The 27,987-nt window shown below is 34.9% G+C and overlaps 1 protein-coding gene across 1 annotated transcript; it reads left to right on the top strand.

Moving 5' to 3' along the window:
- Positions 1-5,746: 5,746 nt before the first annotated feature.
- Positions 5,747-27,889, top strand: LOC132274259 (uncharacterized aarF domain-containing protein kinase At1g71810, chloroplastic). The gene is made up of 21 exons (XM_059775493.1): positions 5,747-6,264; positions 6,363-6,407; positions 9,440-9,478; positions 11,165-11,335; positions 11,469-11,621; positions 11,869-11,904; positions 13,858-13,901; positions 17,139-17,229; positions 17,961-18,002; positions 18,125-18,233; positions 19,974-20,088; positions 20,180-20,229; positions 20,396-20,474; positions 21,651-21,701; positions 21,861-22,002; positions 22,150-22,194; positions 24,647-24,751; positions 24,837-24,878; positions 26,000-26,182; positions 26,828-26,947; positions 27,430-27,889. Exons 1-21 carry the CDS (start codon positions 5,893-5,895, stop codon positions 27,532-27,534), a joined length of 2,139 nt encoding a protein of 712 aa, XP_059631476.1. The 5' UTR covers positions 5,747-5,892; the 3' UTR covers positions 27,535-27,889.
- Positions 27,890-27,987: the final 98 nt, after the last annotated feature.

The following is a 27,987-nucleotide window of genomic DNA, read 5'->3' on the forward strand; positions in this document are numbered from 1 at the left end:
TGCCTTTAAAGCCAAATTTTCTGAAAAGTGACCAATGCATATGGGAAATGAGAAATTATCCTATGTAACTCTATGATTTTGGTCCATGACAACTCAACATATATACATACAAAACTACATATGTGTCGGTGTGGAGAAGATATTCAACATATGTACAAAACTACATATGTGTCGGTGTAAAGAAGATATTCAATATTCCCATACATAAACGACATGGGTATGCAAATGGGGTATGTAATAAAGATAAGGGGCAAAAATTTGAGTTAGATAAATATTCAAACTTGAAAGGACAATTAGTAATTTTAAAAAAGAACAATACAATATATTCCTTTTAAAAGTTATACTCCTTAAATATGACATTTAATATAAGACCTATAGAATAAGATATAAGTATATAAAAAGTATATCCAAATCTTGAATTTGTTTTTTGTTTTTTTATTTTTTCATGTAACTGGTGTGATATATGCCATAGGGAGTTTGGGTAAGATATGAGTTTCTCAAAATGATAATGTATTATTTAGGGTAAAGTACAGAGACACCCCGTCAGGTTTGTCAAAAGGACACACAAGTGAAAATTTGTCTATTTTTAAACAATCACACCCACTTGCGAAATTTGTCATCCAAACATAGCCTTAAAACGTGTGAAAAGCCCATTTTACCCTTCACTATTTTAGTAAATTTAATTATAAAATATCAAAATACATAAATGACCAAATTACCCTCAGCACCCTTTTTTCCTCTCTCCTCCTTCATCTTCCATTTTTTTCTTTTTTTATATATGCACGTATATGTACACACACACACACATATATATTTATCCACACACACAAGGCGGCGACGGGCGACGGCGAGCTGTCGTTCTCGGGTTTGAGGTCACGGTAAACGATGCCCATGGTATAGAGGTGTTCGAGAGCGCAAACGATCTCGGTGGAGGGCGGCGGCAAGTTTGTCGTTTTTTATGGCGAGTCTGACGGCGAAAACAGATCTGGGGCTCTATGTGTAGATGGAATCGAAGGCGGGCCGCGGATCTAGAGTCGGCCAATATGTCGTTGATATAGAGGCGGAGGATGATGATGACGCCGAAGGTGGAGGAGAGGCGGCTCGCCATCGTTGTCGTTGCTCGTCGGATGGTAGAGGCGATGGCCACTTTAGCTTCCTCGTTCTTTCAGGTGACGCTCGTTGTGCTCATCTGCACCTTCTAAACCTCGCTTCACTGTTCAGTCCGTTGCCGCATCGTCATCGGAGCTTGGTCCTCGCCGGCAATTTCAATCTCAGAGTTCGTGTCTACTATTCTGTTTTGACCGTCCTTACTCGTTGATTTTATGATAACCATAGTTGAAAAAATTCATACATTCATGCCCATGTTGAATTTGACAAGAGCAATATGCAGTGTAGTTTCTCGTCTAGTTCATCTTGATTAACAGCAGCCTATACCATTCATGTGGTTGTTCTTGTCAAATTCAAACACTAAGAGTTTGAATTCGACAAGAACAAACGATCTTCAATTCATTGATGTATTATACCATACATACATGTGGTTGTTCTTATCAAATTCAAACCCTATTTCTCCTCCGTTTGGTAAATACACGATACTGCTTTTTGTTCAATTGTTTGATGTATATATATATACCATACATGTGGTTGTTCTTGTCAAATTCAAACACCTTTCCTCCATTTTTTTTTACTTAACTTTTATCCTTTCCACTGTCAATTCACAGTGTTTGATTTTATCCTAAATTGGCGCATGCATTGGTTAATTCATCTATATATATACCTACATACAATCTTTTAGACCATGTTGTTGAATTTGGATTTTGTCAGAGGTAAAAAAAATTCATGCCCATGTTGTTGAATTTGGATTTTGTGATGATATTCACGGTTGGGTGACAGAGTTGGGTGGGTGGTTGTCTGAGATTGCAGGTATCCAATTGAGCACCTAATCAAAAGATCCAATTTCATATTGTTTGGATTTTGTAGTGTTGGGTTTTGCTATACAAAAATTTGTGGGTATATATATATATATGTGAAATTTGAACCCCTATATATATGTGTGGCTTTGTGTAGTGGGCTGGTGGTGGTGGAACGGTGGAGGGGAAGAGATTGTTTTTTATTTTTTTATTTTTTTTATGCATAAATTATTCATGAGGGTATATTGGTCTAATTTATTATCAATGGGTAATTTGGTCAATTTTTCATGTCAGGGGTGTCTTTGTCCAAAAAACTAAAAAATTTCACTTGTATATCCTTTTGGCAAACATGAGGGAGTGTTGTTATACTTTATCCTATTATTTAATTACTCAACTTTTTGGGTGTGTTCCAACCCTTTTTTTCTAATTTATTTGAATAAAAAACGAATAATAATTATTATTATTCTTATGCCTGATCTGAAAACTATCTATAGTTTTATTCCAAATATTTAAGAAATCTAGTTGTTACGAATCCCAAAATGTCAGTCAATTATTGGGTAGAAATAGACCCATCATCGTTTGTGTCATTATAGTTTTTAAAATGTTGGACCATTTTCATTCCAAATGTTTAAGAAAGGAAATTGTTACCAATCTCAAAATGTCACTCACTTATTGGGGGTAGAAATATCGTCATCCTTTGTGTCCCTACAACATGTTGGAACATTTTTACTCCAAATATTTTTGAAAGGAAATTGGTACCAATCTCAAATGTCACTCAATTATTGTGTCACTCAATTATTGGGTGTTCGAGCGTATGAATTGGTTTTTTTCCTATATCGTTACCTTTTTTTTTCCATTCCTTCGTATTCATTGTAGGTGCAAGAAATTTTTATTAAACACAGAGTGTTTTGTAATTTAGTGATATCTCTTCTATCTTTTATAAGGCACCCAAAGTCTTTAGTGATGCTGAAATTGTCAACACATTAATTTTATATTTTTTTTAGCGGTTACTAATATTTTTCAACATAATAAATTTTTAACACATTAAAATTTAATGTGTTAAAACATACTTAATTGTATTGAAAAAACGCTACAACACAATGTTGTACATAATAGAAGATCTGGACTCAATCAAACTTTCTAAATAGTCTTTTTTCCTCCTCAAATATGTATTTCTATCCCAAGATAAAAGACACAAATGATGATTTGTATTCGTACAAATTAGAAGAGAAAGAATTGTTTTCTTATGAGGTAAGTGACAAACTTGCTGATAAAAACTTACATAGGAGAAAAGTAACAAATTTTTTTTATCAGAAATCAAACCCAACAAACTTGCTGATAAAAACTTACATAGGAGAAAAGTAAATCAAACCCAACAAACTTGCTGATAAAAACTTACATAGGAGAAAAGTAACTAATTTTTTTAAAAAATAAAAAAAAATTCAATCCGATAAGAAGGAAATTCCAATATGGAAACAAGAACGAGTCCGTAAATATTATTTCCTCCTCTTCTCTATGTATACTTTTTGATTTGGTTGTTTGAAGTTAGGAATCGTTGATTCAACTTAGTCAAGTTTGATAAGAATTTTTATTTTAATTTTTTGTCATTGATAAAAAATTCACATACATCACTTAGTTCATTTGGAGACTCAAATTCTCACCGTCCACTTTAAGATTTGTTTAGTTTAGTATTTTTAAAAACTTCAGAAAACATAAAAATGATTTCAATATATATATATATATAGGGGCGGATGCCCTCCCCCCAAATCCCCAAATTAATAAAATGGCTCCTCTACCCCTGAATTCACTAAATTTTATTTTATTTTATACGTATAATTTGTAAATATTTTTAAAACACCCTCATAAAATTTATAAATTAACTACATAAAATTATCTATTTCTAAAAATGTATTTAATTCTTTATTCCTTTCTATCAAATTTCTTTTTGTCATCTTTAATAACTTTTACATTCTCTTTCTACAATTAAAACTTATTTTTTCCTTCAAAATTCTCTCATATATTTTTTTCTTTTTATTTCATTTTCTTCTTAAAAAATTTCTTTTTCTTCTTAAAAATTTCTTTTTCTTACACTAATACATAATTTATGTGCAATAACCTTCTTTTGCTTTTTTTTTTTTTTCTTATTCATTTTTTATTCACTTATTCTATTGCACTGTTGCTACATTATTATATTTTCGGTCTGCTTAAAAAATCTATATTTTATCAGTGTTAACATGTCCCGGAATTAAATTCCTTGCTTTGCCTTTATATATATATATATATATATATATTTGACAGAGGCACATCTTAAAAATTGAGAGTTTAAATGCCTTTAAAGCCAAATTTTCTGAAAAGTGACCAATGCATATGGGAAATGAGAAATTATCCTATGTAGCTCTATGATTTTGGTCCATGACAACTCAACATATATACATACAAAACTACATATGTGTCGGTGTGGAGAAGATATTCAACATGTGTACAAAACTACATATGTGTCGGTGTAAAGAAGATATTCAATATTCCCATACATAAACGACATGGGTATGTCTGAAAAAAAAATGAATGCATAAAGAGCCCAATGCTCAAAAGTCTGTCCATTACAAGTTGAGGTGAGCCCATTGGAGTGTGACTAAATTCAGTCTCAGTCAAAAAGCTAAAAGCCCATACTTTATTGACCAAAGTCCGGTCCATAAAGTTAAACGGTGAATATGGGCCCAACATTTGGAGCTCCGCCCCAATTCTACCCCAAAGGCAATTGGATCATATATCCTGATGACAAAAAGAACAAAGGTTAGTCATAGATTAAAAAAGTAAAGTTATTAGATGGGCTAATATTTAATTTATTTATACCAATTATATTTTTTATTTTTTATCCGAATTGGATAAGAGACAACCTCTAATACTAAGCCACAAAGTAAATTAGTTAAACTTGACAAACACTAAGTTATAAAAGTAAATTGATTCAACTTGATCAAATTAAGCTAACAGACCGTAGAGAAAAATAAAATTTTAACATAAAATATCAATCTTTACAACCTTATATCATTTATCTATGGCCTGATGCATAATTACATATCTCCATAATTAACTACCGAAAAATAAAAAACTCATCAATCAACATGGCATGGAAAAAAGAGAAAAAGAATAAAAAACTCTAATAATTTTTCACTTTTCATGTGAGTCCTACTATACAGTTGTTTTCATTTACTATATATATATTTTGGTTAATCATGGTGGTATCACACCTCGTAGAGTATCATATTATCTCATCGTCTCATATGTATTAGACAACTATAAAAAATAATTTCTAAGATGGCCCTACAAGGATTCGAACTTTCGATTTCCTAAATGCAAGTCAGTAAACCATCCCTATAGAGTTATTAAACAAATATTTAAAGAAAATAAAATAATGAAAAAAAAAAATTAATTGATGGTATACAAGCAAAAGTCACTTGTGTCATTTCTTGCATAAATTGTTTGATGGGATTTGAAACAAGAGAATGTTTCATTTGATCAAGTGTTTATTCAATTAATAATTTGATTAAATATTATTTAAAATGAAATAAAAAAATTAAGTGACAATAAAAAATCTCAATTTTTATTATTACTAATTTACTAAGTACAATTTAACTATAACTTTAGTATTTAATTTTCAATTTTATCAAGGTTAACTCTCTCCTGGTAGGGGTTCTAAATGGCCCACAGTGGGACCCACCACATAAGTACGTGTGCACTCTCCTAACCTATCAATGCCACGCCATAACTGCGTGCCACTTGGCCTAACTATAGTCGGAAACAATACCGATAACATAAAACATACAACTAATAACATATACACAAATCGTTACAACCTATCAGAATTTTCATTTCCATACGAATCAACGCAAACCAACACTCCTCCCGCCAATAGCATAAGCATAAATCGTTTTGACTCTCTTTCTGTATTATCCATTTCACAACAACGGCTCAAACAAATTGAACAATGATACTCGTCTCGCCACCGTCTCCTCCGCCTGCACTTACCGCCAATCGCAGGTTTCACCGCTCTCTCCGCCGCCGTCTCCGCCGGAATCCGGCGAGCTATCTCCCCCTCCCCTCCCCTAGTCTTCCGCCACTGGCCTCCGCCTCCAGCGACATCGATGCGTTCACCGAGTACTCGGGTTATCTCTTCGAGCTCAGTACATCGGAGGCAGATTCTCTGACGGAGTACAATATCTCTAAGATTGCTGCAATCTATCGGAACAAACCGTTGGTTGTTCTTCGCCGTCTTCTCCAGATCGTCAACACACTCGGCAAGTGGTTTGTGCTTCGGTACATAGATAGCGTTAATGATCGAGCAGACCAGATGTTTGAGGTTGGGACTCTTCTGAAATTACATATATATATATATGTTCATATACATAGATGCATATATTTATAAGTTGAATTTCGTGTTTTGTTGCTTGATTGCAGGTCAGAGCTGCACAGCTGCGGAAGATATTGCTACAACTTGGACCGGTATGTCTCGTTTACTGAATCTCGAAGCAATTTCTGAGCATCTGTTAGTATATTTACATCCACACGTCTCTGCCCTTCTCATTTTCCAGTTTAAGTCGGTAGACCATAGCCTTTGGGTTCTTGGATTAGTTTTTATTTAATTTCCTAAACTTTTTAAATGCTTTTATCTAAGATATGTCTGTGGATTCTACCATGATTAAGAATATTTTAGTTGAATGCGGTTTGGTATGTTTGCTTATTAACATGAAGATGTTATTCTCCCCCAAAAGTAAATAGATCTTTTTATTGACAAAAAAATAAAAATAAAAAGGCATATGGGACAATCAGAATCCGGGGTTTCCTAAAACTTTCTATGTTCTATGAAGGTTTGAGATTTGGAAGGAAAGGAACGCAAGAGAGATGGAAAATGTACCATAAGCAAAGATAAATGTTCAAAGTCCTGTAGGACAACATTATATAACATTGCGTGATAAATCTTCATTACAATCCAAAAATACACACATCATGCAAAATACATCAAATCAAATCAAATCGATAATTGTGATCACCATTATCATCTCATATATTCTCCTTTTTCTCATTATACACCTATATGTACTGGTGTTCTTGTTGTTCCAATATATTTGATCTGAATTAAACAGCATTGGTAGAATAGGATTCAAGAGACTTATATAATAAGATTACCTTTGTCTTAAATCAAACAGTCCCAATCTCAATTCAGAGCAAAAAAATCAGAAAACACAATTCATCATATCAACCAATATATTCACACACACACACACATATATATAGAGAGAGAGAGAGAATGTGTTTGTTGGTGTATGTGTGTGAAGAAGAGGAGAGAGAGTTGGGGAGAAAACAAGCGCCAGGGCATGTCCATACTGTGGAGGGAAGGTGGAAGTTGTGGATGCAGAGAGTGATATGTTACATGGACTCGGGTACGGGTATGTATCCATGTTCGGACTCGCCAAATCGCTAAATAGAAGGACACACGGACATTGCTAAATGTTCATTTTATTTAATTAGTTCATTTTATTTTGTGGAGTAAAATAATGTTTTATTCAATATAGTGTTCAATCTAGGCTTTTAACTCATTTAAAAGTAATAATACAATATAATTGATTAATTGGATATGTTTTTTTAAGGTACATGTCCAACCAAAAGTGTCGGATACATCCCATATTCATGTCTGAGCAATAAGTGTCTGACACGGGTACTTCACCACTTTTGAAGAGTTACTGTAACATAGACTGGTAGTGTACAAATTTCGAATTTCCTTAAGTATGTTTCATGCTTATATAATTAAAGACTTGTGGATGGTGGATTCCAATCCCACATACAACACGTCAATTTACTTATAAATGGTGAACATATAAAAGAGAATTAAGCAACAGCTAAATTTACTCGATTAAGATGTATTATTTAATTTTTTTTATGAAAAAAATTACAAATCTAAATATGTGATTTAAATACTACAACATATTATATCGAAAACTTTGTTGTTATATATTTTTTTAAAAACGAGAATATAAAAAATTAGTATTTCATTAGAGAAGATTGTCTCACAATATGACTTGTCGATACCTAATCATATCATGAGACAACTTGTATTTTAAGCAAAATATTGGCAATTGCCCGATTCTGCTGACCCAAACCGATTCAACTTCTTCTTCTTGCTTATACGCAGTGTTGCTAATCAACATTAGACTAGACCCTTGCAATATGAGCACGTGTTGATTGGTCTTACTTGAAGTCGTCGAAGGACCGAGATTTGATCCCTCGCGTCCTAGGAAGTATGAAATTTTAGAGAGTAAGGTACGAGGAATGGAGAAAGTATCCGTAGGGAATGGAAGGGTTTTTCCCTTATTTAGTTTGATTGAGCAAGAATAATAGGAGTAAGGAAAGAAGGGATGTTTCATGATTTTACAATTATACTCCATATAGCTTAAAGGAAACGTGTTTCTGCATCTTCTTCCCCTTGCGGGAGGAAGGAATAATGTCGGGCACAAAAGGAAAGACTTTCCTTCTCTTCCCTGCCCTTCTTTTCCTTCTACCAGACAGTAAAAACTGAAAAGCCTTTCCTTCTTGCCAATCTTGAGCCTTCTCTCCTGCTCGTACCAAAAGAATCTCAAGAGTAATCTAAGACAACAATTCTAGCAACATACTAGAAGGACAACCATTAAGCACATTTAATGCCAGAACATGGATCTAATGAATGAGGGGACAACTCAAGGTGGGTACATCACCGGATGGACATAGGCAGGTGCCGCTGGGCATCTCATTTGTTATACATTTTAACTGACTTAGTAACTCTAAATGGTTATAATCTTATTAGTTAAAATGAAGAGCAATTCCTTTCCTAGTGACCAAAGCTTAACAAGTTTGAAATTTATGGTTTTTGTGGAGCTCTTCCTACAAGTTTGAAAGATTGTATAAGTGGATGCTGTTTCAACTGATTGGGATAATCTATTATAAAACAATCATACTTCAAAACCTCAAGTTTTGTTATCCTAGATCTGGTTTGTACCAATGCTGCTTTGAATTTGTAACTACCTCTGTTGTCACCTGACTGTTAATGACCATGATTGTGGTCCTTGTACTGCTCCGAATTCAGACACTGTTGTTATGGAATGCCTTCTTTTAATAATAATAATAAAAAAAAAAAAAAAAAAAAAAGTGAATGAAGATTGTCATTCTTAGAATCTTAGAGAGCCAAACAACAATGGAGATTGCCGTACTTGTGAAGGTTTTTGAAGTGTCAGTGATGTAAATTTGTATTGAAATTTCTTCCTTAAGCCGCCATGACATATATATATATATATATTTTCTTTCTTAGTTGGTACTCACACAACTTCCTTTGGGAAGTAGTCCTTTGGGAAGTAGGGGCTTACCGCTAGGCCACTGGTCTATTGGTCATAACATATTTTTTTTTTTCTTTTTTTTTCGCTGTTATAAAACTTTAAGTCACCCATCTGACTTACTATATTTGCTTCTTTATTATGCATAATTTTTCCTTTTGTTTCTTTTTGCAGGCATATATCAAAATCGCCCAGGCTGTTTCGTCTCGAGCTGTAAGTTATCACCTTCTATTTTGTAAATAGTTTCATTCCTATTATCTATTTCAATTAAGGCAAAGAAGTCATATGCTTGTGACTTACTAATATATATCTCTCTTTTTTTAATTTATTTTTTTGATCTGTTCTATAAGTATGCTTGCTGCTATAATAAATTAATTGATGATAAACAACCATAGTAAAGCTTTTGATTGTACTATGTGAGGGGCAGTAAGGATATGAGATTAAGAAGAGCATTCCTTTAGTAAATAGATGTGAAGTCCCTGTGGTATTCTGGTAAGACCACTGTCTGTCGGTATAAGTCCCATTCCTATTCTGGCAAAATCATCGGTTCTGTGAGTGTCGCTCCCTTAATCATACATGCAGTACAAACAATGAAGTGTCTGGTATATTTTGCGGGTTTTCCAATGGCTTCACTTACAAACAGTCTAGTAAATTTTGCTAGATTCTAGATGATATTTATCATTTTAGGATAAGAAAAAATGCTGTTAACCAGCATCTGATGGGTCCCATTTAGTTGTCAAATGTACCAGAAATCAACTTATTTATGAGTTTTAAGTGTTGGAAGTGAACTGCCACATCTGCCTCGTTTTGATTTATAGGAGTTTAAATGAACTGCATAGGCTGAAAATTATATCTCCAAGGGTTGCTTTTTAATAGGGTTGATTTGGCCTTGTTGCACTGAGTTTTTTTTTTTTTTTTTTTGATGAAATCTTCTAAGAATTTTGAATTGCAATTCTCTCTTTGTGCAAATTTTTAATTATCACTAGCTCAGGTGGGGCCTTTATACAATGCTGCTAAAGTTTTTATTAATTTCGAAACACGTTGAAACTTTTGATGCAAACATTAGAACCAGATATGGTCATTTATGCTGATATAGCAGCGACATGGTTTGAAATTTTTATAATTCCAGTGAAATAGCTTGTTGGGAAATGGAATTTTGGACCTAATGAAAAGGTTAGATCATTTGTAAGCTTTGGATGCTTACATCTTGTGCTTCCTATTATTTTGTTTTTTAGATGTTCTACCCAAGGTTTAAGAGACATGCCAAAGGCTGCTTTATCACTCCTGAATTTGGAACACCGTTATCTTGTTTCTCTTTTTCTTTCTTGTCTTTTTTCTCTTCTTTTTTTGTCTCTGGGGGGTGGGGGGCTGGGGCGTGGGTGCGGATGAAATGGCTCTACTTGCTACTGTACAATCGTAAAAAGTAAATCTTATTTTAAAAACCATAAAAGTACTTATTTTATTATAATAATTTATTTGGTGCATGTCCAGGCAATTTGGAGTACTGGTTGATTAAACAACTTTTTATGGCATATTATTGGAATTTAAAGCCTAGTGATATCTCAGCATTAATTGCCTCTTTTGATTTTTTCCATGTATAGTTGAGTTTTGGTTCCTTTTTATTTTATTTTTATATGTCCTCAATCCTATGTCCATGTGTTCATGTGTATCTTGTCTATGCTTAGACCTGCTTGCAATCTTCTCCATTTGAATTGATATTGTATATGAGGGCTACCACTGGAAAACTCTAACCATTGGCACACGCAGGCTATGAGTCGCCTATGACAAGCTTGAACTAGGCGGATCTATAGAACATTCAGCATATGCTCATTTTCAGCCATACTTTTTCCGTTTTGTAATGATCTTCAGCGTGTGCATGTTCTGGTAATATCTTTCTAGGATTTGATACCACCTTCGTATCTGGACGAGCTTTCACTATTGCAAGATCGAATAGCACCATTTTCCACTGAAGTTGCTTTCAATACAATAGAGAAAGAACTTGGATCACCAATGGATGAGCTTTTCTCAGAGATTTCGGCAGAGCCTGTGGCAGCAGCATCACTTGGGCAGGTTTGTATTTGATCATGCAGGTCTTCTGCTTTTGTTTTTTAACTGAGACTTATATTGGGCACTATTTTGGTGTTCCACTTTAAAAGTGGTGCTGAACTTTTGTTTCTTTATTTTCTTCCATGTATCTTCAAAGGTATATCAAGCTAAGCTTCGTCCTAGTGGAAGGATTGTTGCCATCAAAGTGCAGAGGCCTGGGGTTCAAGCTGCCATATCCTTGGACATATTAATCTTGCGTTATCTTGCAGGGCTAATTAGAACGGCTGGCAAATTTAACACTGATCTTCAGGTAATTTTGCAACATGTAACTGGTGGTTGAAAATGCCTCACACTTATTTTATGCTGTGATTGATAAATGGTATATGAGTATCATGTCTTACTAGTTGACCTGCAGCCTTGATGTTTGCACCATTTTCTGATTGGGTCTCATTTCATGGAGTAAATTAGTATGCCACTATAAATACATTGGCATTTTTTTATTAAAAGTTTCCTTGTTTTGAAGTTGTCTTACGATTATGAATATGTTCAATTTGTAGGCGGTTGTTGATGAATGGGCATCAAGTCTTTTTCGGGTATATATTTATTCCTTAATTCTTTATTATGATATTACAATGTTTAAGTATGTTATGTGACACTGTATATAGTCAAAATAGTTGTGCTTTTACCATTTACTTTTTCAAGAGTTTGGACTAATGTTTCCTGCATCGCCCCTTGTAGTACGACTCTTAACAGATCAATAAGTCCCATCCACTTGGGATTGGCTGCACGAATTTGCTCAACATTTAGCTCTATACAGGGTATGACCTCCCATTGAATCATAGGCAATCGTATCTTTTCTCCATTCTTCTTCCTAGGCTCACTCTTGCCTTCCTTTAGTCCTTATAGTTCCTTCAACTTGATTAAAACACCATAAAGCCCTCAGTCCCCACTTAGTGTTGATCCCGCCAGTATAGAGTGTTGAAAGGGATGGACAAAACATGGGATTATTGCACAATCTGGTGCTACTCTCAGATCTAACATTCGTTCTCACCTTGGCAACCCGATCTTTGATCATTGCACCAAACAATGGTCCTTCAACATTAATCTAATGACTTCTAATTGTTACATATATTGGTCTTCGATGTCATGATCGTATTGCACTAGTTTTCCTCTTTTTGTCCTGACAAGGTACTGAAACCATTTCCATGCCATTGGTTGACATATAACCACATTCCTCTAAAAAAATATGATTTCTCCAAGTATTATCAAGGTTGAGCTGTTTTTACGCGTTTCCTGTGTGCAGTGTGCTATCTCTGGGAAAATTCGAGATCTGGGCTCTTCTGTTTAGATGTTTTTTTTAAAGGTTCGGATAATTATACTGACAGACCCTGAAGTTTACATTTACTACACTCAGAAGCTATGTTTGTTAAAACCTGCACAAACACTCCCTGATATGGTTGATATGCTGTTGAAAGCCACATTCAAAGATTAAAAGATTTAACTATGCTCTCATTTCGTAACATATGAACACTAATGACATGCTCTGGAGTTTTTTACTGGTGTGAGGATGATAGGAGTATAGCTAGCCATTGCTGTTTGCATTCCACTGGCTTCTAAAAAAAGCAAAAGCTTTTCAGTTTATTGGATATTAGTGGGTGGCCTCTGGCAGATTTTCCTTTATAGGCTGTTGGAAGATCAAGAGAGTTTTTTCAGTGTGTTCTATGTTTGATGTTATATGGATCTTAAAACTTTGAAATCTCCTTTTTTATTTGTGAATGCCAGCATTATTTGTCTTTTTGCATAGGAGAATCATGTGCAAATAAGACCACTAAGTGCACTGGTTAGGAATAGTAACATGGTCCACATCAAGGATAATGCTAGAGGAAGTCAAAATTAACATGGGTAGAGTTCATAAGGAAAGATAATAGTATTATGTGGTTGACTAGGTTATGGTCTAAGATAGAGCAGAATGAATAACTCTCATTCAGGTAGCCAACCCCAAGTAGTTGTGAAAAGGCTTTGTTGAGTTGATATAGGAGAATCATGTTTTCTTTTGCTCCAGAGATTTATTATGATCAAATCTTCCGGTGGAGTGATTAAACTGCCTGCACAAAGACTGTTTGGAGTGTGGATTAATGATTGCATCAAAGCTACACTCTATTCAGATATGTGCCTGTACCAACTTATTGGAATTGTCACGGTGTGCACATATGGAATTACTGAAGATTTGGAGAGAACAGTCACTCAGAAGAAAGTGTAATGCGATATTAGTGATTTTGCTTCTGAGATCTTTGCATAAGAGATTCAAGACATGTTTTTTTGCTAATACCTTGGCATTCTTTAGTTGACATTTTCATATTTCTTAAGGGAACAGTTAAACAATTTCAAACTTCACTATTGCTTTTACAGTTGCATGTCTCTTTTTCATCTTGGAAATTACTTACAACTCGAGAACATCTATGGTGCATAAAGCAAATTAAAACTCTCTTACAAGAGGAATATTCTTAGTGCTTCATATTGAATACAGGTAATCACATTGAATGCAGGAGATGGACTACAATAATGAAGCAAAGAATGGACTCAAGTTCAGGTAAGAGAATGCCTTTTGAAATACTTCTAACGTTTGTATGAGAAATGTGACATATACATTTCAGTCACTGATAACTCTCTCCCTCTCTCTCTGTCTCAATATTTTATGTTCCATGCATAGTCTCATGCTAGATTAAACTTTCATGTAGCATGTTGTATTAGAGTTTTCCCTGTCTGATAGGTACCCAACTACTATTCCATTTAATAAATGGGATGTTTTACAAGGCTCTCCATGTAACAACTCTAGACTTTAACTTGGTCGTGTCCCAGGGTGGGATATTGTAGCAATGATCAGTTGGGGATGTGGAATCATTTAAAATAAGCACAATATGTCTCAATTGTTGTCAAGCAAACAGGACGGGGCAACCCGGAAGGCGATCCCCCTAAAGTCCTTTGATCAGGTCTCAATGGCACAAGTTGGTACGATATGACTTGGGTTGGTTCTATTTCTTGGGCAAATGATCATATAGAGTAAACCTAAAAGGTAACTACTACATTACAACTCTAATTCAATTCTTTTGGTAAATAGGATGTTTTAAAACTGGATATAAGGCTCCATCTAACAACAAACAACACTAGACTCTGACTTGGACATATCTCTGGGTGGGATGTTGCAGCACTGATCAATGATGGATGTGGAAGAATTTTAAATAACCATATCATGTCCTAATCGTTCCCAAGCAAAACATAATCGATTATACAAAATTCTCAAAACTTATAACAAACCTCTACATTAGTCTTCCACATGTACAAAACCACTGCAAAAATGTCAATACAAATATCAAATCACTTCAAAATCCTTTGTTTTGACATCCACCATGCCAAACCAGTCACTTTTGACAGCTTAGTAAGTAACTAATCATGCTTGATTGAATAGATTTTAATCCAATACGGTAAAATAAAGGATTAATGGAATGTTTTAGAATAATGCTCAAGTATTACCAACCAGCTTTATCTGTAAATCAATATTTGCAAGAGGTATTATAGCTTGCTCCACCTGTGGCTATATTTCCAACCAGCTTTTACTAATTCCCAATCTTTTGGCCTATGATTAAGGTCCTTTTGCATATTTTTAGTTCCTCGTTTTATTGAATAAATACAATTGAGAGAGTTGAGAATGCCCGGAAAACTCGAATTCTTTTTGAAGTTAGAGACATGTATGAACTCCCCAAGAATTTTCACAACTCCGTTAGGTTTTCACTGTGCTTATTCCAATCGCCTTATATGCAGGTCCACCATCATTTTCCATTAGAACCGTTTACCTGTTGTATTAATTTATATATATCAAACTTCTTCCTTTTTTGGACACGTGATAGGAGAAACTAGTATCTAGAATCTACAAGATTATTTGTCTTGGAAGAGACAGCTGGAAGTTCTCCTTCATTCTCTATATTTTCAGGCTTTCAGCAACCACACGTGCTGACTCTACAGATTTATCCTGCTTCTCCCTTCCAATTCTCTTTCCCAAGTTTGATAGACGCTATTGTTTTTTCCCTTCTTGTGACAGTGAAAGCACTCCGCCACGTGCTTTATTTGAGACTTCAATTGAGAGTTGTTCCTATCATCAGAACTTCTTCCGTTGCCTCTGCTCCTTACACGATTTGTTTCATTCTTCACCTTAAGTCCCTCTACTTGGGACTCTTAATTATCTGGTTTCTTCTCTTCTCGTGATCATCAAAAGCTCAAGGGTATCTTCTTAAATAAGGTAATCATCAGGCTGTCCTAGGATTAGTGTAACGAAGCCCATAGAAGTATGGTTTTGTCTTTCCCAATCAACAATTGAGTCATTGAAGATGTGTTGAGATGCTCCACAAACTCATGTTGTCCTCCATCTGAAGGCCACACATTTGCTTTCACAATGCACAATCTTTCGAATTTCCTTCAAATCTCTGCTACCTTCTCTTCATTGATTCCATTGTATGTGACTTTATCTAAGCGATTGTGTCAATTGGCGCTGGCAGTCTTCTTGCCCAATTTCTGCCAGTTTGGTGGCTCATCTTCTTAGGCTTTGTTGGTCTTTCTTGTAGTGATTTGTGTAACTCTTTCAATTTCAGTAAATCATTCATTCTCATTTGCTAAAGGTATAAAATCTCTATCAAAACTTTTTACCTCGAATTTGGTACTCGCTATATTCGACTGTATCACAAGTCACAGCCGAAGATCTAAAGCTCTAATACCACTTTGTTGTTGTTGCACCACAGGTTACATTTAATTTATTGTGATGCAACAATTGCAGAATCTTACCAAGACAATAGATTAACAAATATAATCACAAAGCATACAAGAACGTAAGAATATATGTAGTTCAGTAGTGTGTCTACTTGCATGGAGGATAGGAGATCAACAATTTACCATAAAAGAACCAAAGGATGCTACAAGAACATTCAAGCACTCAAATCGATAGCTAAACCTTGATTGGTACTAGAGATATTGGAGGGAGTTGACAGGTCGAGCTTTGCCTTGATCAGTCAAGCGACTGCAGTTACTGCTCCTACTGCTCCACAGCCTTATGTCAATTGGTCCTGACTTTCTGGACTAGGACTGATAGATCTGTTGCTTTAGCTTGATCGATCAGGGTGCTCTGATAAAGATTCTTGAAAACACACTCCAGACTGCGTTGTAGAGCCCAATAAACCAAATAGTAGACATCTATTCTTAACGCCAACAATGATAACTGATGGTTGATAATTGGAAATGTAGGTAAAATTTTCTTATAAGAGTTGAAATCTCAAATGGTTCGACTTGTCATTTACAGTGTAATTCCATGAGGTTCTAGCAAAGGCATTGAAATTTCTGGAACGTCTTCTGTTAGTTCACCTATCGTAGCCTCAAATTATAGAATTCTAGTGCATTATAATAAGCTTATTGATAAAAAATGTTGCATGTTTATTCAAAGTAACCACTGTTACTCAGTTACTTTATAATGAAATATATTTTACTCCCTTCTTCTCGAGATAAGTGTCCATCTTTCAATTTTAGGATGTCCCAAAATAACAGCCCCTTTTGAAAAGTCAATGTACAAACAATATCCTAAATTATCCTCATGTTTTGAAAATTTTCCCAATTTTACAAACTTAAACTTTAAAATTTTGAAGAATTAGTTTTTAGAGTTTCAAAGGGATGTATGCAATTAAATGCATCTCCTTTAATAATTTGAAATCCCTAAAAGAGACTTATTTTGGGACAGAGGAATATATGGCTGGATGCCCTGACTGTTGCCTGCTATGTGTTCAATCAGACAGCTATATGGTGGTCTACAAGATGTTGTGGTTCCAGAAATGTATGTGGAGCAAACAACTCGTAAGGTCCTTACTATGGAGTGGGTGGAGGTATAGACTATGCCATCTTTTTCTTATCTTTTCTTATCTTTTTTCTTTCTTTTCCCTACAGTTACTAGTGCATTTAATGATGGGTTTGGAATCAGATTCTTGGAAGAACGACACTTAATGATCAATTGGCCATAGAACTTAGCTTGCTCTTCGTTGCTGATCAGAGACCAAGTAATTAATCATCTATATTCATTCTAAAAAACAGTGGTGCCACATTCTTCTTGTTAAAAAAACTGGAAAATGTCCATCATGTAGGTTCAATCTATAAGGTTTATTAGTGATTATCTGAAGCACCATATTTCTACCAGGATTGTATTTCTTAAATGGACAAAAAAGTAGGGCAGTTACTTTAAACAAATACTCTTTTAGTCTTCCTTTGCTCTTTTTTTCTAGGGGAGTTTGCAAGAGAAATATTTTGTAAGGATTACACTTCCAAGCGCTATTCCTCGACTTGTGTAAATAGATGCCTGGTAGAGATATTATGCTACACCATACTCATTTATTCAAACCATTTATGCATGTAATTATATTGCATAAATAACTAAACAGTATGGTAGGAAGTTGTAAGAATTGCTATGAAAGATATTTCATGATATTGACCGCATATTAGGTCTTTTAAAATCATTGGAGCGGCCATAAGGAGTCATTCTTTCCTGAAGTTGCTTTCCCATCCCTCTCAATTATATAACTTTGTATTCCTTGTAATTTTTTGTCCTTTTTATCTTGTGTAGGGGCAGAAGTTGTCCGACGTGAAGGATCTTCACTTGGTTGAGGTCTAGCGGTGAAACTAATCACATTGACACATTCTTGTAGTTTGAATGGAAACAAATGTCATATTTAGCCTACATCATTTTCTAAAATGACAAACGGATATCTGTTTCTTGGCGCTGTACAGATTGGAGTTTACTGCTCATTTAATCAACTTCTAGAATATGGGTTCTATCATGCAGATCCACACCCTGGAAACCTTTTTCGCACATATGATGGGAAACTAGCTTATTTAGGTACTATTTTGATTTATGCTTACAGGATATGGCTTATTAAAAATGGACAGGTACTATCACATATGACATCCTTCAACTTTCTTGTTTTAGTAATATTTAGTAATGTGTCTTTTTTTCCACATCAATTTAATCTGATTGGATTTTAAATCATTTTTGTATCAGATAGTAGGACAAACATACCTTTGCTCATTTGTCTCTTAAATTTATCATGCCTAACATGTTATACATTCATAACTTCTTGTTCCCTCACTTTTTTTTTTTTGGTTTAAACATGTTGATCTTTGTAATGATAAAAAGAGCATTAAATGTGTGCGTACTATTGCAGTTTTGTTGATTGATGATTCAGGTTTCAATGCAATAACTTGAAACTTTGCTATTTGTATGGCCTAGTTTTTTTTCTTTTTGAGGAGTCACTATCTCATTTCTTCATCCACTATTGAACTTGAAGTGGCGGAATCACCATGATAGCTATTTCAGTATTGAATAATTTCAGCAATATAATTGATGAATTTTGCTATTGAATTAATTTTGTCAGTTCTGGTACATAAGATGACATTATTGAACAACCACTTGGATTGACATGATCCCCATTCCCCACCCGCCCCGTTCCCCATGGGGTGGTTCTACTTAATATTGTTGTAACTTGGAACGTCACATTATGGTAGGTAATACTTACTCCTGAAGTGCCATCATACGACTGTAAATGATGCCTCTAGACTGTTATAGACGAAAAAGACAAGAATGGGCTCTCAAGTTCTGTTTATATAATCCAGGTGGGGAAAAAAAGAAAGAAGTGGAGAGCCAAGTGGAAATATATTCAACAACTTTTAATCCAAGTCTTTGGGATTAAGCTTCTCTTCCTTTTCTTTTTTATTTATTTATTTCACTTTAGAGAATCTCTTTTCTTACTGCCTCAACCTACATGCCTCCTTGGGATTCATAATGCTTTAATTCAAGCCACATCAATGTCTATTGGTGGAGTCGTAAAAGATATTTATTCATATGAGAACATAATTATTTTCTCCCTTTTCACTCCAAAAGATCTTTTGGAAACTAGGAGCACCTGATACAGATTACTTTATTTTTATGTGCATTTAGATATTCCAAAACAAGATTATCTAACTGAGATTTACGTGGCCTTATCACTAGAAAGAGTTCATTTTGATTTATCCAAAACTAAATGTATAAGAAAAAAAATGAAAGGCCCTTCACGTTTTATGGCAGCATTTGAAATATGTGTCTTGTAATATTTTTTGCAGTGGCTTATATGTGTTTGTTAAATTATTAATAATAAACTTGTGCCAAAGGACTTTGAAACCAAATGGAATAATTTCATTCCTATGAGATGCCTGAAAGCTCCATCACTTTCAAAATTAACTGTCACCCTAGTGCTTAAATATCACATAGCCAGTCAAAAGACTCAAAACAGCAATAAGTTGTTACTGGGGGTCCTATTTCCAATTCTCCTTACAGATTTGAATGTGAAGGTGCATGAAAGTCATTGAAATTTGTAAATGAACTTGACACAAATCTTAGAACAGTTGAGTATATACTGTTACTTTTCTTGCAATGCATTGCATTAATTTGTTGCCACCCAAGTTAATTGTATCTCTAGTGGCTGAGATTTTATATGATTCAATACATTATTTTGCTGCAATTTTGTACTCAAATTTTGTCATCTGGGAAGCTGTATTTGTTAAGTTGTATATGGGAATTAACTAGAGTAACTTTCACCCTCAGATTTTGGTATGATGGGTGAATTTAAACAAGAGCTTCGTGATGGTTTTATTGAAGCTTGTCTCCATCTTGTAAATCGTGATTTTGATGCATTGGCCAAGGACTTTGTCACTCTCGGGTATCATGATTATCTTCCCGTTTAGTTTCCGACGAAAGTGTTCTTATGGGTGATAATATTTGTAAGGCTGGTCTATTTATAAATTCTGCAGGCTTCTTCCACCAACGGCAGACAAGGATTCTGTTACAAAGGCATTAACAGGTTTTTGTCTACATCCTTACATGAGTGTCCAAATTCTAATGACTTATGTTTATTAGCTTTGGAGTTCCCTCGACAAAGGTTTTATGGTCTTTGAGTTCTTTCTGGGAAGGGCTCTATTCATCTGTTGTATCTAGTAGTACTGACACAGGGTGCTTTCTGTTTGAAGGTGTTTTCCAAAGTGCTGTTGCCAAAGGGGTCAGGAATATAAGTTTTGGAGATCTTCTAGGAAATTTGGGAACTACCATGTATAGTTTTCTGATACCCCCTGCTTTTTGTTTGCAAATATCATAATTATGTACTAATTGAATATATTGATGCTTACGGTAGATGTTTTTCTTGGATTCAGTCAAGTGATCAGTTTTCTTGTTGGGGTTCACGAAATGAACCTTTAGGAATTTATAATGGTGGCCAGTGCAAGAGTTTAAATGGGTACTTACAAGTATTATCTTTTGATTTTACTGTACTACATCTATTAAATCATGCCTCAAGTTAAATCAATAACTTCCTTTTATTGTTCTCCTTCTTTGTGTGTGGTGAGAGAGAGAGAAAGATGAATTATCGAGCAAAAATGAAATACAAGGAAAAGAGCAACTTCCTGAGAAGCAAGTAAAACAAATGAAAAGAACAAAGAATAAAAAAGAGAGCATGATGGCAAATCTTGTCATAACTATTATTGAGAGAATTCTTCCAAGTGGATTGAAGTGGTGAATTGATGACATGAAGTATGGAAGAGGTTAGTTACACTTCATAACCCACAATCTGTCCATGAAATTTACAGAAAGGTGAAAAGCTACAAAACCCACAATAACTACAGATGGCCACCCTATGATTGTAGAAAACATAACTTGTCCTTCAATCGAATAAATTCAACTTGAAGATTGTCTTAATCCACCAAATACATATTCGGGCTTGGATGATGCATTCCTACTCAATCTGTATGTTTAATCACCTAATTTAGTAAACAAAGTTTTATGGAATTTATTTTTTTATATAAAATATTTAATTCTAGCGCAGTTCTGATTGGTATACCAAATATGTGAACGATCTGATAGTATTGCATGTATGAAATTTTGCTGCTATGTACGGAACATAAAATTCACATGAGAATTGATATGGCATACCAATCAAAATTTAATTATAGTACTTTCCTGCCAATTATAGGTACGTAAATTATGAAGTTTAGTAATTATTTTATTGAGAGATGTCTTAGTTCAGTAATTATTTTCTTGAGAAGTGTCTTAGTTGAGTGACTAGTCCTCAATAAACAATAGGAAGAAGAGGTTTAGAATTATAGAAAATGAAAGTTCACTGACATTAGTTAACATATGACATAATGCAATGATTTATAAATTGATCAGATACAAAAAATTTGTATTAAGGGGTTTTGGTGTTTGAAGGATTTTTCATTTTTCATTTTGCAGGTACAAGTTCAAATTTCAAATACCTTCGTACTTTTCTCTTGTCATTCGGAGGTAAAGCTCTTTTACTTTCGTGCATATATCCGATAATGTTTTCAAGAGTCATCTCTAGATTCAGTGGATTTCTTGAATAAGTTTGAGTGCCTTTTTCTTCTGCGCTGATTGTTAATATCGTATTCTTTTCAACATCAAACATTTCTCGGCATATCTCAGTCTTGCTGTTTTGGAGGGGATTGCAATCGGCATTAACCCAAATTACAAAGTTTTGGGTAGTACATACCCATGGATTGCTAGGAAAGTACTAACAGACAGTTCACCCAAGCTGAAGTCTTCCTTGCAAGATCTTCTATATAAGGTATATATTGCAACTACGATCTTTCCCTTTTTATTTATGTGAGTTTTTGTCGTACTTTTTAATACTCCACTTGTTACTAATGCTAATTTGTTCACATGCTGTTAATGTACTTCATGAACCTTAATTGCGATTCTATAATCTTGTCAGGATGGCGTGTTCCGGATTGATCGGTTAGAGTCTCTACTAGAAGAGGTATGATTCTTTATTCTTCCCATTTTGTTTTTTACTTTTTTCTTCTTGACCTAGCATCCAATTTGAATTTTTCATGCTCAAGAATTACGTCCTTCAGTTCTGTAATCAGTGTTGCTTCTACTTTTTAACAAAGTTAATTACAAATGGACTGTGCTTTTTTATTAAAATTTTTGGAGTGTATTCCTTTAATTGTTAAAAATCACTTATTTTATAAGCTTATGCTTAAGAGAGGGGTACAAGAATATATTTCTATTACACCCTCTCACATATGGCCTCTGATGATTGTGCCGGCCATGTAATTTTTTTTAATATTATTTGGAACGCGACTGGAGATTCGACCATAGGGCTTCATGCTCTAATACCATGTTAAAAGAATAGGCTGCTCTAATATCTTAAACTTTTGAGGAACCATTTGTGAGCACTTGACAGTAATGTGTCATTTTAAAGCTAACCTTGTTGCAGTTTCTGTCCTCTTTATTTCCCCCAACCCAAAAAATGACTACAATAAAACTAAAGCCAAAAATCAGTGTCAAATAAAAAGAAAATTTTGGGTATTGTTACAATATGGCAGTTCTTGAAATTCAAGATCATACGAACAAGTTGCTAAAAAGATATATTTGGTAAAAATCATTTGAATTGACTTGTTCCTATAGCCTCTTTTTATTTTGTTGTGCTTTATACTTGTTGCATTTTCCTGTCTTTGATATTCCTACTCGTTATTGGCTTAAACAAGAGATTGTAGGACATCTAGAGAGAACTGTCGTTGTTTTCTGTTTTGATATTCCTGCTTTTTATCGTACATCATAGGATATCTAGAGAGTACTGTATTTAAGAGTGAATCACCCTGACCTCCCTTGAGGTTTGGACTTTTCACTCATGTATGATTTTTTTTTGAAAAATTACTCGACCTCTCCTGTAAGCATTTGTCATTAGTTGAGCCAAATTGTCACTGCAAATTTACCTTTCTACCTTCACACTAAACAACACAATAGGTGATGCACAGCCGACATTATCAACAAATCCTGAATGGAAAATTTGCCCCTCAGCATAATTCAGTGTCTTCTCCTCCCTCTCTCTACCCCTGGGCCCTATCCATCTCTATTGTTCTCTCTCTCCCGCCACCTCTCACCACCACAACCTCTCTCTTCTCCGTCAAAGAGATGTGGCAAAAGAGAGAAATTGTTGAGAGCTGTGGTGAGGTGGAATTCAAGAGCTGAACCGTCATGGGTGCAAATTCTCTATCCTCCCTCCTCTCCACCAAAGAAACATAGGCAAAACCACCAACTCTGTAATGAGTACTTAGCCATCTGTTCTGACATTGTTCTTTGTCTGTTGGTTCGAGGGAACCATTGTGAGAAGGTTAGAGACCTGGAATGTGTTGGCACACTAATATGGCTCTTTTGTTTTATTGTCTTTCAATTCAAACTGAAATAAAGGAAAGTTTAGGCTTTCCTCTGCATAGAATGGCAATAAGAAGAGATAAGAATAGGGCATATATATATATATATAGAGAGAGAGAGAGAGAGATGGGAGAAATGAAACCGAAGTGTGATTTACTATCATGGCAGTCAAGATGGCAATGTTAAAGAATCAGACGTTATTCAAATACAACAAGACTCTTGAAATTCATTTGAGACTGAGTCTGACTTCCGTTGGCATTACTGTCAAGTTATATTAGAACTTAGCGTCTGTTATCATTATATTCTTCACCCTCTAGGGTCATGTCTTTTCTTTAACTATTAAGCCGTCATATCTTTTCTTACTATTGCGACTCTTGTTCTTGTTTTCATTAATAGATGTAATTTCTACCAAACACAAATTTTATCTGTCCAATTGAGACATCCTGGTTTAGCCCAATAAAGTGAAGGATTTGATAATAAAAATCACAGTACTGGAATTTAATCAAGCAGGTTTTTTTTTTTTTTCTTTTCTCAATAGGTAAGTTACACACATGTTCCAATAGGGGCTTGAACCCTTAACCTCTCCTACTCGAGCTAAGACTTTGGTGGTTTTCTTTTCTCAATAGGTAAGTTACACACATGTTCCAATAGGGGCTTGACCCCTTAACCTCTCCTACTCGAGCTAAGACTTTGGTGGTCAGCTTGTTTGGTCTTCGTTTCTAAACATTGGTCATGATCATGGGTTTGAGATGTATCTCCTATAAGTAGATGCTTTACTTCTTTCCATATCACCAATTATTTGTATTTATTTATATATTTAGTTTCTTTGAAGTACTTTCATCTGCCATTATCTTAAATCTCATGTCAAACCATAATTGTAATTATTTTTAATGTTCTAGATTGCTCACGAGAATTTAGTTGTTTTCTTGAAAATTTATTTTGACATAGTAGGGAATGAGATCCTTTTTATGTTTCTTTTCCAACAACGTTGGTTTGTGATTTCCATTCCCACCAGCTAATTTTACTCAGAACCTGAAATAATCTTATGGCAGTCCCTTCGTGCCAGAACAGAGAGGGCTTTGGTTAAGAAGCAAGTGGAAGACAACAATACCAGGGTGGTTGTCAGGCAAATCCTTTCTTTCACTCTAACTGAGAAGGTACAACAATCTTGATGCTTTTTTCTTCTTTTTTTTCTTTTATAGATCATGAAACTAACTGTAGATCTGATTGAAATTTTGGCAGGGTTCTTTTGTGAGGGAAATACTTCTTGAAGAATTGGCTAAGGTATGGGTTTTGGGCATCTTTACTGATTAACCATTCAAAGAGTAGGAGAATTGTAAGGCACAAGATTCTCATGCACTGGGCATGCTTGCAATTTGTTAGGACTTGCTGTCTCTCCACTCCCAGCCCCCCCACTTCCCTCCCCACCCCGCAAACACACCCAAAAGGAAAAAAGAAAAAGGAAAGGAATAAAAGAGAGGATAACTTCCTTGGTTATCATATAATATTAAATGTGACAAAATGTCCATTGGACCATGTGAAGCCCATGCAAAGTTGTTAGAAGCACACATCTTTTCTCATTGTAACAGCAAAAGCTTCAGTAATAATCAGGCTGACCTGCAGTGATCTGAATGACCCGAGTAGTAGAATCAGGTCATAAATTGAAATTGGACACTATGGTCTTTGCTTTAACCCATTGATCAAACAAGATTGAATCGGCTGGGCCTCTTTCTCAGGTTAATTGCGTCAGGCTATAAAATGATAACAGAATGCATATAAAACTGTTGGAATATTAATTTCCTATGCGATCGAGCTGGTGGTTAGTGAATCGCCAAGGGTTAATTTTTGTATGTCAAGGTTCACCTGATGTTTATAAAATATGACCATGAGAATATTCTTATTTCAAATTTTATGATCATATGGGATTTCTTGTCAAATGTCAAATGAAAGACGCTATAGAACAGTTTGAAAACATTGATTAATTGGTTCTTAATTTGTTAAATTAAAAAGGTGCATGGTGAGGCCTTTTTTGGTCATATTCTTGATCCAGAGTCCAGACAGATAATTTAGGGTGAGGTACTTTATGAATTTCTTGCTCATGATGCATGGGGAAAAGGCACTTGATGGCTAAATGGGGGCAGTTTCCCTTAAAATGATTTTTTCTTGTTCTTGTATAGCGCCATGTGTATATATGCGGCCTTGCTTCTAAAAATGAAAGATAATGTTAGATTGGACTCGTGGGTCATTTTTGGAATGAAGGAATCAACGTAAACTTAGTGAACGGCGACAATGCATGTATTCTGCAGATACAGAACTGTATTCAGCTCATAATCTACACAGTTCAATCAACTTGAGTCAAGACCTAGTGTTTCCTTCCTCCTGATTGTTTCTGCAAATAATTACAGGGTTTGGATGCGCTTGGGGTAGCTACCCTTGATTCTATAGCTTCTGCCACAACTCCACACCTACCTTTTGTTGGTTCCGTTTCTTCCTCTTCATTGACTGACGAAGATGTCATCAACTTGAAAACCCTGCATCGCCTTGTGCTACTGTTATCAGGGTTTCAAAGGAATGAAAGCTCCAGCGAGGTAAAAGCTTTTGCACCTGAACTTCTTATGCATGCTAAATAAATTCATCTTAGGTGCTGAAATGATCTACGCATGAGTACCTGTATGGAGAGAGAGAGAGAGAACCATATCCAGGCAACAGCTCTCTCTCTCTGCACGCACAAATTATACACTCATATACCTTACCAAAAATAAAACACACATATTCAGGAAATGAGATATTTTAATGAACCTGCTGGAGATGTGATATGGCATTTTATTTATGATCCTTCAAACCATTCCAAACTCAAATTTGGATTACTTTGTTCAACTAGTGGCCATGATAATGTTAATTTATACTTTATTTGATGTTGAGAATGGTAAGTTTATGGATCATAAGGTATTATTATCATAGTGTAAATTCTCCAAGTGAAATTTCAAGTAACAACAAAATTTACTCAAAAAGCACTTGGAAACCTAGTTCAAATGTAATTTAGTAAGACAAGGAAATTTAATGTCTTCAAATATCAGAAACTGGAAAAAAATGACCAGTTGTGTATTTCAAGAAGTGAACAAAATATGAACTATTATTCTGAAGTAAAAGGAAAAACAAAAGGCTGAAAGCTTCCCTAGTTTATAATCCAACGATTCTTATACTTGTTAACCTAATTAATGATAATCATGTAGGGAGATGAAGAGGTCACCCCATTCAAGAATCAGATAACTTATTCAGAGGAAGCATCAGCAGTCTTTTATCAATTTGCAACTGTTCAGAGATTTCTGCCCTTCTTTTCTATTATTCCCGAGGTAAGAATGAAGCAAAATTCAAGTACCTAAATACATAATTAACCTACTCATCTATTTATTATATTTATACCCTCTCAGGCTATAGCTGCTTATCTTTAATTTCATGCCAATTTATATACTAACATAATTATTCACAAAAAGGCATCACACTGTGTTTAGGTTGGGTGGGCTGGTTTGCTTGAAACCAGTACCACCACCCAAACCTCAGAAGTGATTTTACCATACGCCCAATCCTATGTCCAAAAACTTAAGCTTAAATCCGCCATTGGTTGGTTTGTGGTTGGCCGGCTCAAGTTACAATTCTAGTTGTTTATGTTTTGGTTCAGATTTATTGTCGTTGACATTGGTTTCTCCACATTTTTCATTTCTTCATTCGTAAACAAAGAAACAAATTTTATACTCCCCTATCTTAAGAAATCGCTACTCTTTTTACTTGAGGCTCCTGTTTTCCTCATCTTGCTATAATTATATATATTTTGCAGCTTCCACCAGATTTGCAGCAACAGTTTCTTCGTATGCCGGCCGACCTAGCTGGAAAGTTGTTTTCCCGTGCTGCTGCAAGGACAATAAGGAAGGTTTTCTTATGAGATCCAAATCCATACAGCCCTCCTTTTATTATTATTTATTATTTTCATTTAAAGAGTTGCCCAAAAAAGCTCCAAAACAGCACCACATCTATAATTTTGGTTCGATAGCCTTTTTTGATGTCTTAATAGGAATTTTTGAGCTCACCTGGATAGAATGAAGTCCCAGTTTGCCAAATGAGACACTTAATGGAGGTATATGATTGCAGACTATATGTAAATACTTTATCGAACATTCTTAAAGCAAGAAATTATGTTGAAATGCCTCAGTTCTGTTGCTTGTAATGATGTATTTCCAGATTATGAGAACTCAATGTTATAGCCAGGTGCCCAAAAAATGGGTCCGATTGACAGCACAGTATTAAATTTAGAAACCCCCTAATATCCGTATTGCTTTTGTGGCTTGGAAATTCTTAATGCTTCGTTCGGTAAGAAGAAAAGATTTGGATGGAAGGG

The sequence above is a fragment of the Cornus florida genome, unplaced genomic scaffold (genome assembly GCF_030987335.1).
Source record: "Cornus florida cultivar Cherokee Brave unplaced genomic scaffold, ASM3098733v1 CherokeeBrave_3.0.0_Hap2_Chr09, whole genome shotgun sequence".
Classification (NCBI taxonomy): domain Eukaryota; kingdom Viridiplantae; phylum Streptophyta; class Magnoliopsida; order Cornales; family Cornaceae; genus Cornus; species Cornus florida.

What these genes read in the sequence shown, in the direction of transcription:
- LOC132274259 (XM_059775493.1), top strand. Translation starts at nt 5,893, where the DNA reads ATGATACTCGTCTCGCCACCGTCTCCTCCGCCTGCACTTACCGCCAAT. An exon ending in CAGCAGCATCACTTGGGCAG is followed by an intron (nt 11,336 to 11,468) that starts GTTTGTATTTGA and finishes GTATCTTCAAAG; the next exon opens with GTATATCAAGCTAAGCTTCG. An exon ending in TGGGAAACTAGCTTATTTAG is followed by an intron (nt 18,234 to 19,973) that starts GTACTATTTTGA and finishes TTTCACCCTCAG; the next exon opens with ATTTTGGTATGATGGGTGAA.